Source organism: Penicillium subrubescens, assembly GCF_028828155.1.
Source record: "Penicillium subrubescens strain IBT 31985 chromosome Unknown utg000002l_segment0_segment0, whole genome shotgun sequence".
NCBI lineage: Eukaryota > Fungi > Ascomycota > Eurotiomycetes > Eurotiales > Aspergillaceae > Penicillium > Penicillium subrubescens.
The window spans coordinates 7,788,486-7,801,663 of NW_026643152.1; the positions used below are offsets into that span (position 1 = coordinate 7,788,486).

At 46.8% G+C, this 13,178-nt stretch overlaps 4 protein-coding genes across 4 annotated transcripts; 3 read left to right on the plus strand and 1 right to left on the minus strand.

The window, feature by feature from the left end:
- Positions 1 to 4: 4 nt before the first annotated feature.
- N7473_004138 (Pantothenate synthetase) lies at positions 5 to 685 on the minus strand (the record flags this gene model as incomplete). The annotated part of the gene is made up of 2 exons (XM_057150078.1): positions 5 to 589; positions 665 to 685. 2 exons carry the CDS (start codon positions 683 to 685, stop codon positions 5 to 7), a joined length of 606 nt encoding a protein of 201 aa, XP_057013732.1.
- A 3,219-nt stretch (positions 686 to 3,904) lies between these two features.
- N7473_004139 (MFS transporter) lies at positions 3,905 to 5,603 on the plus strand (the record flags this gene model as incomplete). The annotated part of the gene is made up of 3 exons (XM_057150079.1): positions 3,905 to 4,288; positions 4,347 to 4,922; positions 4,986 to 5,603. 3 exons carry the CDS (start codon positions 3,905 to 3,907, stop codon positions 5,601 to 5,603), a joined length of 1,578 nt encoding a protein of 525 aa, XP_057013733.1.
- A 2,141-nt stretch (positions 5,604 to 7,744) lies between these two features.
- On the plus strand, positions 7,745 to 7,927 carry N7473_004140 (uncharacterized protein; the record flags this gene model as incomplete). Its single annotated transcript, XM_057150080.1, has 1 exon — positions 7,745 to 7,927. One exon carries the CDS (start codon positions 7,745 to 7,747, stop codon positions 7,925 to 7,927), a length of 183 nt encoding a protein of 60 aa, XP_057013734.1.
- A 3,961-nt stretch (positions 7,928 to 11,888) lies between these two features.
- N7473_004141 (uncharacterized protein) lies at positions 11,889 to 12,548 on the plus strand (the record flags this gene model as incomplete). Its single annotated transcript, XM_057150081.1, has 1 exon — positions 11,889 to 12,548. One exon carries the CDS (start codon positions 11,889 to 11,891, stop codon positions 12,546 to 12,548), a length of 660 nt encoding a protein of 219 aa, XP_057013735.1.
- Between the last annotated feature and the right edge of the window lie 630 nt (positions 12,549 to 13,178).

The following is a 13,178-nucleotide window of genomic DNA, read 5'->3' on the forward strand; positions in this document are numbered from 1 at the left end:
TTTGTTACACATCCTTCTGGCCGAAGTAGACACGATCGGGCGTGGTCATATTGAATTTCTTCATGCAGATTGTCGCAACGCCGCGGAAGAATACCGGGTGGGAGACACCTTCAAGATTTCTCGCAAGAGGGGTGATGTCGACGAATGAGCCGTGGCCGTCGATTTCCGACGAAGGTGGCAATGTAGGGTACATGACCTTCGAGGTCGGGGCGAAGATGGCAGTAATCCGTCCCGTGCCGGCACCCAAATTGCCGAGCTCTTCATTGAGCTTCTCCAATTTCTTGACGTCACCATCCCAAGTGCGAGGATAGCTTGAAAGGTCTTCGTTGACGCCAAATTGAGTCGGGTTGACGTAGATACTGACGAAGACGTCAGTGTTCTCTCGCGCGGCCTCTTGAATCAACGACAGGTGGCCTTCATGAAGGGCACCCATCGTGGGCACGAATCCGATAGTGCGATCATTTTGAACTAATTTCCGACGCAATTGGTGAAGTTCAGGCACGTCACGGAAGACTTGGAACGAGGTCGGTTGACGAGCGGATCGTGCGGCAGCCGCCGAAGCGTCTTGCAAGTAGCGAAGAGGCCGCAGCTAGGGAATGGAGGAGAGGACGTAAGCTTATAAGCCTGAATATCGCAGCTGGAACATACTGGAGAAGGATTTTACGCTGTTCACCAAGCGGGACATGGTGTGATCGAAGTTGGGTCGGATGCTTCTATTATCTGGAGCCCACTAGCTTCCAACGTCTGCGGCAAAGCGGAGATGCACGACTTACCCGTTCTGGCACGTGCTTTTCGCCGAGTACGGCGGGCAATAGGGATCACTTAGTCAAGATGGTTAACCAGCAGAATATCGATTTCGGCAATTCTGATTCCTACACAAATCGTATCCCCTCCCACATTACATTAGACGAGTGCGATTACTGCTAGAAATCGATCCAAAACGATTCAAATTAACTGACCAATAAGAGCCCTTAGATCAAAATGATACAATCTGATATAATCTGATACTGCCAATCTGATAGTGAACCACCACTGCAATACCCCCGAACCCCACCACCCACCCCTCAGTCCTGCAATCGAGACCAGGTCTGCGGAGTTGGCCCAGACGCCTGCATGCGCTGATGATCTTGAGGTTTTAATTGATAGCGCTTTCGAATCCCTGGAGGCGAAACCAACGAGCTTGTTGATACTTCACGGCGGCGACGGCGAGGTTTTGATGGTAGACTAACCTCCTGGCTGACCTCCTGCTCAGTTTCTTGCTCGGTCTCCTGGCTAATACTCTAGTGAATCTGTTCTTCGCCCTCCTAGCGAATACTCTAGTGAATCCGTTCGTCTTCCTAGCGGATCTGCTGGCCAACGCTAGCTAGCAGATCGGATACTCCACGAGAAGGGAGACGAGGAAGGGTCCGTACGTTAAAAAGCTCCGAAGGAGTGGGGGGCCTAGTACGGAGTACTAGAAGAAGAAGTAAGATCAAATTGAATTAGTGTGTGTGGGTCATATAACTTTACTGGTAGTAGTAGAAGGAAGATGGGCGAGAGGAGGTGTATATAAGAAGGGGAGGGGTGGTTAAATTCGTATTTAAATACGGAGTAGTGTGACGGGCTTGGCAGTAATCAAGCAGAAATCAGGCCCCAGGTGGTGCCGCCAGGCTTTCTATATTGTCTAGCTCTTCTCTGTCTGTATTATCGTCTTTATTGAGGTGTTGAGCTCGAAGACGTTAAATTCCAGAGCTCAACTGATCATATATATTTTGCAGCCTTTCGTTTTCTTTCTCGAGCTTCTCGTAGTAATCGTCCGAAGCTGTAGCCAGAGACTTATTCCTCTGTATCTAGTAAGGACACTGTATGTAATCAGATTCCAGATTATCGAAGTCCCTTTGGATTCTGGACAATTCTGTCCCGAGTTTCTGCGAGTTCAGACCTAAGTCTTTTATTCGAATTCGTAGTAGTGTTGATTAAATAGTCGCAAAGCTGTGATCCTCGATCGTTCTATCGGACTCCTTGTATAATTAGCTTGCTTACTGTGAGGTCCTGTAACTGATAGTGAATAGGCTTAACTCACTGAAAGAATTGTGCCAATTTCACGTCGGAGACGTCGTCTCTTAATACGATGCGAATCATTCGCGATTATTGTTGCATTTGACATAATGTTAACCTACTTGAGAATTGGAAACCGGCAATTTATGAGAAGTTGGCTACGTTCCAAATAGCTCTCCGAATTCTAATAGCCACAATCGAAATACTTTCAGATGAAAAAAAGCATTTCTTAAATGATTGACTACAGTAACTTTGACGACATATAAAAGGGGCTAAATACTCTTCTTCCTAGCCCCTAATCTACAATAGAATGTGTTGACCTCCTCAAGCCTAGTGTATGCTCGGTCGCTAACAAGAAGGTTGTTGTCTTGTCACTACGCGTATAGAGAGAGGGTTTAGAAAGGGAGACCCATAGACTATTTTACTGTACCCTGTCTTCCGATCCGAAAGAAGATTCAAGCGCCTTTTGTAGGCTACGTGGAGTGCAGCAAGTAGGCAATGCAGCATCACAAAAGCGAATCCACTAGTAGCAATATCAACCTTGTCCATATTTTGGGAACAGCTGATCGGAGCGCAGTGTTATCGAATCTGCATCAACAAGTACTGGGGTAAGGGAGGACATAGGGGAAGGCAATAAGCAAGAGGCTCTGCAAGCGGGTCTATAGTGTCGGAAAAATCTCAGCGTACGAGATTGCGACCGCATCGCATCGCTCTACAAGATCTACCACTGCCCTGGTAGGCTAATGACAGCCATAAAAAATACAAGGTATTAGGGTAGGGAGGGAAAAGTGATCGGAGAAAGTAACACAGGTTGCGGCTGCGTAGCCCGAGCCTGAGAGGATATGGCTGATATTCTGTAGTAAGCCCCCGCCAATCGCTTAGCTTGACAAAAGTCCAAAACATAATAATCTCGCTTTTGCTACCATAGAAATCATGATTGGTCATCAGCCATAGTTCAAACAATAATCTTTAGCAACACGGCGAATGTGAATAGTAATAACAGTGTAAAAATAAGCTCTCCCCACAGCTCTCCAAAACTCTTTATTGAGTCAAAGGGAAGGGTTCTTGATCCGTCGATCAGACAAATGTGCGGGAGTAGACCGGCACGAGCTTCCATAGTTAGGTATAAGGCGGTTTCCACTCAACCAGGCTAACTCTGCGAATAACGGCAAAAGTCCCTTTGCATTAGCGCGTCTTCGGTACCATAGTTCCCATCAGCCAAGTTAGGATTCAGACCTGCAAAATACCCGTAGTTTGCCGACAGACAGTCATGCTCATCTTATTTCTCTCCAGTGCCATTCGGTGGTCACTGTGCATGTAAAGCAACATAACGTCCATACTAACTGTTAAAGTCACTGGTTACCCCCCTGTTTTTTTACAGATCGTCCACGATGGGATGCCACTATTCCATTCGCTTGCTTAGACATCCATCCGGTATTGATATCAACGCCATAATTGGAAGGATACTCATGGCAATCTTTTCAGGGGCCTACCTAGTCCTTAATACAATTCTTGATTGGTCCAATAAAGTCAGAAGTGGAGCGTTCATTTATAAGTTATGCATTGAATGTGTTATTTATGCAGCATAAATGACGCGATTCATCCGATGATTCATAATTAAAAATAATAACATCTTATCTTATTTTATGAACGCACTATTAGGGGTTGCAAACCTCACATTCATGCACACCTAAACAAGTCCTTTCATAATTAATTCTTTCATTTATAATTTGATCTATCGCCTACTGATCTTAGTTGGATAACCCACCTTTGACTTTTCTCTTTCACTCCCAATCCGCTCCCTACCATAAACAACCGCTTTGTTTCATTTCCTATCTTGTCCTTCCTTCCTTCCATTTCGACCATCATGGCCGGTTTGGATTCCCAGAAATCAGCCTCGAATCTCTCGACTCCCAACGATAAAGAAGGCGAATATCACGGACCCGACATTGAAAAGCAGCCCACGAAAGACGAAACCTATGAAACAAGGGAGGCAGCGAGGAGATACCCAGAAACTGATCTAAGCCGAGGCGTGATCGGGTGGGATAGCCAAGAGGATCCCCAAAATCCTCAGAATTTTGCCGCAAGCAAAAAATGGGCACTGCTCGGTTTGATCAGCGCTTTCACATTCATTTCACCACTTGCCTCGAGTATGTTCTCTCCTGCGTTGGTGTATATGGCTGCAGAGTTTCATGAGACAAATGAGACAATTCTTTCCTTCACCGTCAGCATCTTTCTGGTGGGATATACGGTAAGCTGATATCAATTACTTTGAACAAGAAAACAAGTATCTAATTGCTTAAACATAGTTTGGTCCACTTTTACTAGCCCCCTTGAGCGAGATCTACGGTCGCCGCGTAATTCTTAGCGGTGCCAACTGGTTCTTCGTCGTTTGGCAGATTGGTTGCGCCCTATCTAAGAATATCGAAACCCTTATCGTATGTCGGCTGTTTGCAGGAATCGGAGGATCTGCCTGCATCACTCTCGGTGCTGGTGTTGTGGCGGACCTATTCCCAACAGAATTGCGAGGAAGGGCCACCTCCATCTGGAGTTTAGGACCATTGATTGGCCCAGTGGCGGGTCCAATTGCTGGAGGCTTCCTAGGTGAGGAAGTTAGCTGGCAATGGGTTTTCTGGGTTCTGCTGATAGCAAGCGGAGCTATGCAGCTTGCTATCGAGGTTCTCAACCAAGAAACATACGCTCCAGTCTTGATTAGGTGGAAGACAGCCAAGCTGGCAAAGGAGCTTGGTCGCACAGACTTGCAGAGTGCGTATGATGTTGGCCGCGAATCCCTCTCAAAGGCCCAGGTCTTGAAGCGTAGTCTTGTTCGACCAGCCTTGTTATTATTTAAGTCGCCGATTGTGTTGTTACTTTCGACTTATATGGTAAGGCTCTGATAATCTTGTCTTATGCAACTGTTCCAATAGTTCTTTGCTCACACAATATAGGCTCTTGTCTATGGTCTGCTATACCTCTTCTTCACAACGATCTCGGATGTGTTCACGAGTACATACGGCTTTACGGTCGGCCTATCTGGCCTCGCATACCTGGGTATTGGAATTGGCTTCTTTGTTGGTCTAGTGATTATCGCTTTGACAAATGATCGTATTGTCCAGAAACTCACTGCTCAGAATGGCGGCAAGTTTGAGCCAGAAATGCGCCTTCCAACCATGATAATCTTTGCCTGCATTTTGCCAATCAGCTTTTTCTGGTACGGATGGACTGCGGAAAAACATGTTTTCTGGATCGTCCCTATCATTGGCATGTTTCCCTTCGGTGTTGGCATGATGGGCGTGTTCATGCCTATTCAGACATACATCATTGACTGTTACCCGGCTTACGCAGCATCGGCCAATGCAACTCTGACGGCAACCCGTTCGCTTGTTGGTGCATTTCTTCCTCTCGCTGGCCCAGCTATGTTTCAGGCTCTCGGGCTCGGCTGGGGGAACTCGCTGCTGGGATTTCTGGCACTTGCCTTTGTTCCAATTCCGATAATTTTCACTAAGTTTGGCAAGCAAATCCGAGAGAGGTGGCCTGCCAACCTTGAGACGAAAAAGGCTAAGTGATAAAAAGGAGAGTTCGGGATTGATTTAAATAAGAAAACGCAGGATGCTGGGATTGGACGGCCGCCTCGTATTTTAAATTGACTACATAGCACAAAATATTTGTGAACAAAGCACAATTGTGGGAAAGACTCGTGCAGATATTGCCATTACCATTCCCCGGCTAATAAAACAACCGCTTCTCTGAGTAAAGAATATAGATCGCTTCTGTCACTACGCTGTCTAATGACTTTTTGTTAGACCAGTTGATTGTCCTACAAGAGAGTAAAAATGATCTGGGAGCTCAGATAACGGCTATAGAACAGAACTTAATGTGCGAGACGTGTTCAGACTAACTGCCAGTCACCTCTGGATTAACCTGCAAGGCTTCTTCCCATTTTCGCTAAACTAAGCGAGATCATGAGTATGCCTCTACATGGCATAGAAATCTAGCATGGTTCTTTCAATGCCCCACATAAGGCGACGCTGGTCCCCAAATGGCTAGTGGTAAGTCTCCGCGCATTTATTGGAAATATCTGCGCCTTTCCAGTGTTCAGCTCAGGCCGAGACCTTGGGGATCTACCGTCGAGATCTTATCCACTAAGCCTAATCGGGCAATCAGGCAGCTCTGGCGACCCTACACTATATACCTTAGCATACAGCCCTACTTGTAACTTTCCTTCCTCTATATCTCTCCATTACCCCCTTGCTATCGAACTACGGTATATTTTATCCCCAAATCATCGACTTTCATCAAATATGTATCAGATATCTATCAGGTAACTGACAGGCTCACAGATCTAGCAATTTTTTAGAAAGTTTCAACAGTTTTCGGCTTAAGGTGAGTGGCTGGTGGTAATACTGGTGGTGGAGAGTGGTTGGATATCTAGCAGACGTCTGGGCGGCAGAAATCTGCTAGATATCTGACTACGGCAGAGTTATCTAGCTGTCACTAAGTAGCTAGATATCTGATAGTTATCTAGATAGCTCCCCCTAAGGTCAACAAGCCAAAGTTCCTTGCGAACTTCGGCGCGTTCGACCGGTATCTGAATAATACCCCCTCTGGTGTTTTAGCCCTTCTAGTATACGAAAGAGTAAGTAGATATCCCGTAGATATCTGACAGATAACTAATAATAACATAATACCGATAACGAAGTTATCGTCTATATTAGTGAGGTGTTTTGCTGTGTGCCGGACTGCGAGTATAGAAAGGTAAGTTAAGTTTGTAAATATTGTCAACATGTGTGTGTGTGTGCATATCCCTGCAATAAACGAGCGCATGCATGCGTATGCGCGCTAATGCAATCGGATGCATAATTCTGTATCCCCGATACACCACTTCATGATATACGATGTTGATTATCAACTATTGCATCGGATGGAAAGAACGAGTTTCCTAACACTCTCATATGCCCCCATGTTATTTCAAATTTCCACCAGTCTTTTCCTGTGACATTCTGCTATGTACCCAAAGTTATAAATACTGCCTGTTTCCCTAGTTAAATACAACAAGTTTGACACCATTTTCACTCACCAATAGAGCTCAAGGCAATTCTGATTAAACTGCGTTGACCCTCCACTGTTCAACCTGTTCGCTGCCGACCCACCTCTATTGCACTTTCGTCACTCTTCCATAATCGTGGTATTCGATCGACCTGTGTGCGCCTACAAGCACACGCCTCAGGGTTTATGCACACGGCGTAAATCCGACAGATACGCTATCACTGTAAGCTATTCGAATACTTAGTCGGTTTACCTACACTACGATCGCAGCAGCCTACCCCTAAAGCTAAAAGATCCTCTAGTTAGCGTTGGCAAGCCTGCGAAGCGATCGCGCGCCTCTCGCCGATATAGTTACTACTTCGCTACCTACCTAGCGAAGGTTAACGGGGGTAGTTTTTGACTGTAACGGAGGGCACTTATAGTGGTTATATCGCTTCCGAACCGGCTACGCACCCAATACACCGTCGCAATTAGTTAGAAGGGCTCCAAGCGTAGGTAATAAACCTATTTATACTGTATTGTATTACCCTAGAGGTTATCTGTATTTTACGCAAGGAGGGGGCTTAGACCGAACGAGTCGATAATAAGTCTTACGCCGACCTAGGCCGCTACTCGAAATAGAGACAATGTTTCAAGTGGCGGAGAACAACCCATTTCGGAAATGACGCACGAATCGCAAGACGAGCTCGATGACACTGACAATGATGAGGCCGGCGAAACAAAATCAGGATCTAGAGTTGTGTCCAAGTATTGGAATCAATTCAATCATGCTGGCATGGCCAAGCGCAAGATTTCTGGGGACATAATTAGTGGCACCGAAAAACACCCGTCGAGCCACTCATGACCTTCGTGGCGCCATGGAGGATGATTCATACTCAGATCTGTCAGACTCGAACAAAGACTGATGGTACTATTCGGAGGATGGGGCTGTTTCCCAAGCCTACTGGCGGTTTGTCACAAAACATGGCGGGAATCATATGAAGACATTCTTACCCGACGATGATAAATGTGACCGTTGTTTTCGGAATGGTCGAAGGTGCGACTCTACTGAGAATGGGATACCGTGCTCAACCTGCAGGAACGACAACCAAGCATGCAGACCACAGTCAAAAAGAACCAAACGGCCAGTACTTCCTGAGAACCGCCACAGACAGAAACAGATCGGAAGGTTACAACAGGAGCAGCTATGCAGAAGATACGTCCAGAAAAACCGCAGCTGTTTCCTCATTAACCCCAATGATCCACAATGCGAGGGGTACCAAAGGTCAAACCTACGGTGTAACTAGAGCCTAGACGGGGCAAGGAGATCAACCGCTCGTCAAGATAAAAGAGACGCCGAGTGACAGGCAAGGCATAACAAGCTTGGATTCGTCCCAGTGCCTCGTGACCAGAAATGCTCCAGATACGCCTCGAAGATAATAGCATACGATAGAAAATTCCTATGCAACAAGTGCAACACTCTTCTCCAGCGTCTAGCATATCGACCACAGGGATCGATAGTTTGCCTCCATACGATCAATGCAGTTACAGGAATCAGAGTAGGAGTAGAAAGAAGTGTGATCGTAGGCGACCCTGTAAGGCGTGCATCAACCGAAAGTCAACCTACAGTTACAGAGCCAAGAATAGTCTGCTGACTAGACTCTACCGCGCACCCGACTCACCTCTCCCAATTGGCTTCTCCTCAATAAGCCCATTAAGAGAAGGAGAGTCGTCCGACGAAGAATACGTACGCTGCCGAAAGGGCAAGTTGAATTGTGACGGAGAGCAGCCCTGTTACCCATACGTCAAAGCACGACCCAGTCCCCGCGTTACTAATTGCAACAACCGACGCTCCGATGGGACATATGAATCATGGAAGATTCGTCCATTTGTTGAAAGCTCAGGGCGAGCCGAATCTCCGAGAGGACTACGAAAAGTACACTGGCCGGAGGAGGAAAGCTCACAATATGCGGGAAACATGCGATACTGAACAGCAGGATAGCGACGACATTAAAGCTGGACAGCCGGTGGTCGAAGGTAGCCGCAAAGGAGTTAAGTTCGGGCTGTCTGCATACTGTGACCACGCTCTACCGGCTCTCCGATTGAAGCCGAATAGCACGTCGCGTGCAAAATACCATGAGGCTAAGATAGAAGAGCTGAAATCTCACGAAGAGAAAGGCACGTGGAAGGTCGTTCCACTTAGGTAAGGAATTAAACCGGTTACCTCACAGTGGGTTACCACTAACAAATACGGACCTAACAGTAAGATCACCAGACACAAGGCCCGTTTGTTAGGCAGAGGTTTTCAGCAGGAAGAAGGCCTTGACTATGAGGAAACATTTGCGTCTGTGGTGAAGCCCGCCTCAACCAGTATCTTGCTCGCATTAGCGGCAATTTCTTATTGGTGTATCCACCAAGCGGATGTCAAAACAGCATTCTTGAACAGCACCTTAGACAAGCCAGTCTACATAAAACCCCGCGAGATGTACAGCTACCCAGTAGGTACTGCGTGCTTCTCATTAAGGCACTTTACGGACTGAAACAATCGCCTCGTGCATAGTACCAAAAACTCCGGGACACTCTGACTGGTTGGGGCTGGCGTATATCAGCCTACGACCCATGTGTTTTTATCAACGACAAATTCGGGCTCATCCTTGAAGTTTATGTGGACGACATAAATATTATGGGCAAAAACCTTCAGGCAATTTTTGATTTCAAAATTCAGTTCGCAAAGCAATTTTCAATTTCCGACGAGGGCAAACGCTCCTGGTATTTGGGCATACACATAGAGCAGAAGCCTAGGGAAATTCATATCCATCAAAAGCAATATATCGACCAAATTGTCAAAAATATGGATTCGGAGACGCTGCCCCGGCCAAACCTCCACTGGACAAGAATATCAAGCTCGCGAAACAAGACAACTACATCGCGGACACCAAATTCCGCAGAGAATATCAGTCGAAGGTCGGGTCGCTAAATTTTAGCGGCAATCAGACAAGGCCAGTCATTGCATTTGCTACCGGTTACGTAGCCCGGTACGCATCCAATCCAAACCAGACTCATATGGACGCCGTGGATCGCATCTTCGCCTACCTGAAAGGCGATCCAAGGAAAGGAATTGTCTACTCAGACAAATACGATCTTCAGCTGATGGGTTTTGTGGATAGCGACTTTGCCGGGTGTGAGGACTAGTGTAAGGTTGGAAAGAGAGGCTCATAACCAGTTGAAACCCTGGACTGAAGTACAAGTGTGATGATCATTCTCTAGCTAGGCGAGTACATGCAGATATTTGTAGTCACAGTAGCACCCTTCTGGCTAGAGTTATGGTGGCAGCCTAATAGGCTGCCACAATATATATACATCACATAATCTGGAATCCAACTGGCGAGGGGCCAGGGTAAATGATATCACACACACACACACACACAGGCAGTAAAGGGGTCCCTGGTTGGGAATCGACAACATTGAATTTTATTCATCTCGGCTACCTCAAGCAAAATCATTTATTAAACTGTCAACCGCATAGCTGCTGGTATATTATTAAACACCCGAGGCTCTTCAAATTGATCGTGGATTAATCTGAGAAGGAAGAACAGTTCTTGAGGTCCATGAGAATGATTATATTGTATGAACGACCACAATGTCCGAAGCCAAAACGTAATCACCACAATGCATTTACGTAGATTACTTTCATGCGCATTTAGTACTTAGCTTTACTTAGTCCTAGCTGCTAGCCTTGATGGCAAGCAGAGAGGTAGCGTTGTTTTATATAACAGTTGCTGGTTTCCTTTATACGTTGAGGGGGTGGCAAGGTCCACATACTTCGACACAGAGATTCGGCCCCAACAGACCTTTCGGATCAATTTCGCCTCACCCGGGACCTTATAGGAAACCCCCTCAAGATCTGGGTTAAATGGAGAAGCTCTAAAGTTATCCAAATAGAGTATAGCGCTTGTTTTGGGAACGAAAGCAACCTTGATTGTGGCCCGCATGATATGATCTATTATGATCTTTCAAAGATAATTGACCCGTCCAATGTCGAATATAGTGTTCGAGTTGAGCCTAGCATCTTTTGGTGTCCAAAGATCGAAGTGATAGTGTTACTTGGTAAAATCTATCACACTTATCACACTTAGACGCACTTTGAAGTGATACGGTCTAGATGACCGTCCTTCGTTCAACTTGGCCGAGCCCCCAGGCTATGCGGCCGCTAGCGGAGACAGTCCAATCGCCTATTAGTTGTTAAGCAAGCGAACATAATCTCGATTTAATTACTGTACTTCGGATACGGTGGTGAGGTGCCCTGCTCCGCTAACCGAGGACGAGGACGACAAGATCATTACCTAGCACGTAAAGACACGGTGCTACACGCATCTCCGATGGCGAAATAGACAAGTACCATTGACAAGTTTAGCAGGCGGGGTAAGATCGCCCACCGGTGTAGCAAGTGTCGTCGCGTTCAAGACGGGCATTACCTAGCACATGGTGCAATATCCGTCGGCCAGCTCACCCAGTGCGTTCGAACTGAGTGTGAGCGCAAGCTTACGCGACATTAGTGACTATTAGATAGATATGAACTCGGAGGTGAAATGACCATTTCTTCAGCCCTGGTTCAAGTCGCAGAACATATTTCAGGAGCCACCTCACCGAATCGGAGCTACGACAACTCCGACGTTGCGGACACCCATCAGTGAGAAGATTGACCCGAATCCCTCAACGTGCCGGGAACGAGGTAGATTCGCAGTGCATTGACTACCTCACGATGTTCTGCCACCATTGTCAGATGAAAGGCAAATCCCCAGGACGATTCAAATTCACTTTGAAAGATGACTATGAGTTCAACTACTCGGTTATCGTCGATATCCTGTACCTCAGGAAAGCCCGTTTTGCAGGTCCTCGTTTTGCAGGTCCCCGTTTTGCAGGTCATCGATGCAGCCACGTCATTTGGTGCTACAAGATTCCTAAGAGACATGTCTGCACGCAATGCTTGGGACACACTTCGTGCATGCTGGATCGATATCTACCAGGGACCCCCGGACTACGTTGTGCACGATGCGGGGAAGAACTTCACATCTACCGAGTTCAAGCAGCTTGCATCGTCGATGTCGATCAAAGTCAGGGAGGTCCCGGTGGAAGCTCACAATAGCGTTGGGAAGGTGGAACGATACCATGGACCACTACGCCGTGCCTACGAAATTCTCAGGGAAGAGCTTAAGGATGAGAATATTGATAGGGAGATGATCTTGCAGATGGCTGTGAAAGCTGTCAACGACTCAGCCGGACCAGATGGAATTGTCCCGACGTTGCTTGTCTTCGGGCCATACCCAAGAATGACCGAAATAGATCCACTCTCACCTTTGGTAGTCAAGAGAGCCGAGGCCATCCGTGCTGCGACTAAAGAGGTCCGTCCCCTACATGCGGAACGCCAGGTGAATGACGCCCTTGCTATGCGCAACGGCCTTCTTCCTGAATACGTATGGTGTTAGCAGAGGTGCTAATACCATACGTAGGCGGCGAGATGCTTGATTTCTTCGTACTCCACTGGCTTACTTACCTAAAGGCACTCCTAATGAGATTACTCGCAATCGGGTTGTGTATGACCTTCTTCAGCTATCGTTAACTACTGATGAGATCCTTCGTCTCTTACAAACGAGTTTCGTTTTGTAACTGAAACATTTACGTAGACATCATCCGCAAGCCTCTAATATTGGCTCCGTCGAGACATACCTCCCACTAGTGGAATCTCCATGCCAGATAGAAAAACATAACTAAGGTGCGTATTTTTAGATATTGTGACCTCCCTGGGCCTCAGTTTGCGCTTCGAAGGTTGCCGTATAATTGTTGTCATGAGAATGATAACTATTGGACAGTCGGGCCCAGCCCGGCTGACCATCATTATTCTCGTGAGGCCGAAAATGCCCACCTGAATGTTCTACAGGTATCGACCTTGCCTCTGGGGAAGTTGCAGCATGAACTCTCCGCAACGTGCGACTTAATAATTTGTAGATGATTGGGAGGTTTGCGCACATAATGCCACCCAGCATTTCATAGGCTGAAAGAAGTGCAAATGGAACTCCGTCATCTGGAAAGTCACATGAGCATGATTTCCGCATAGA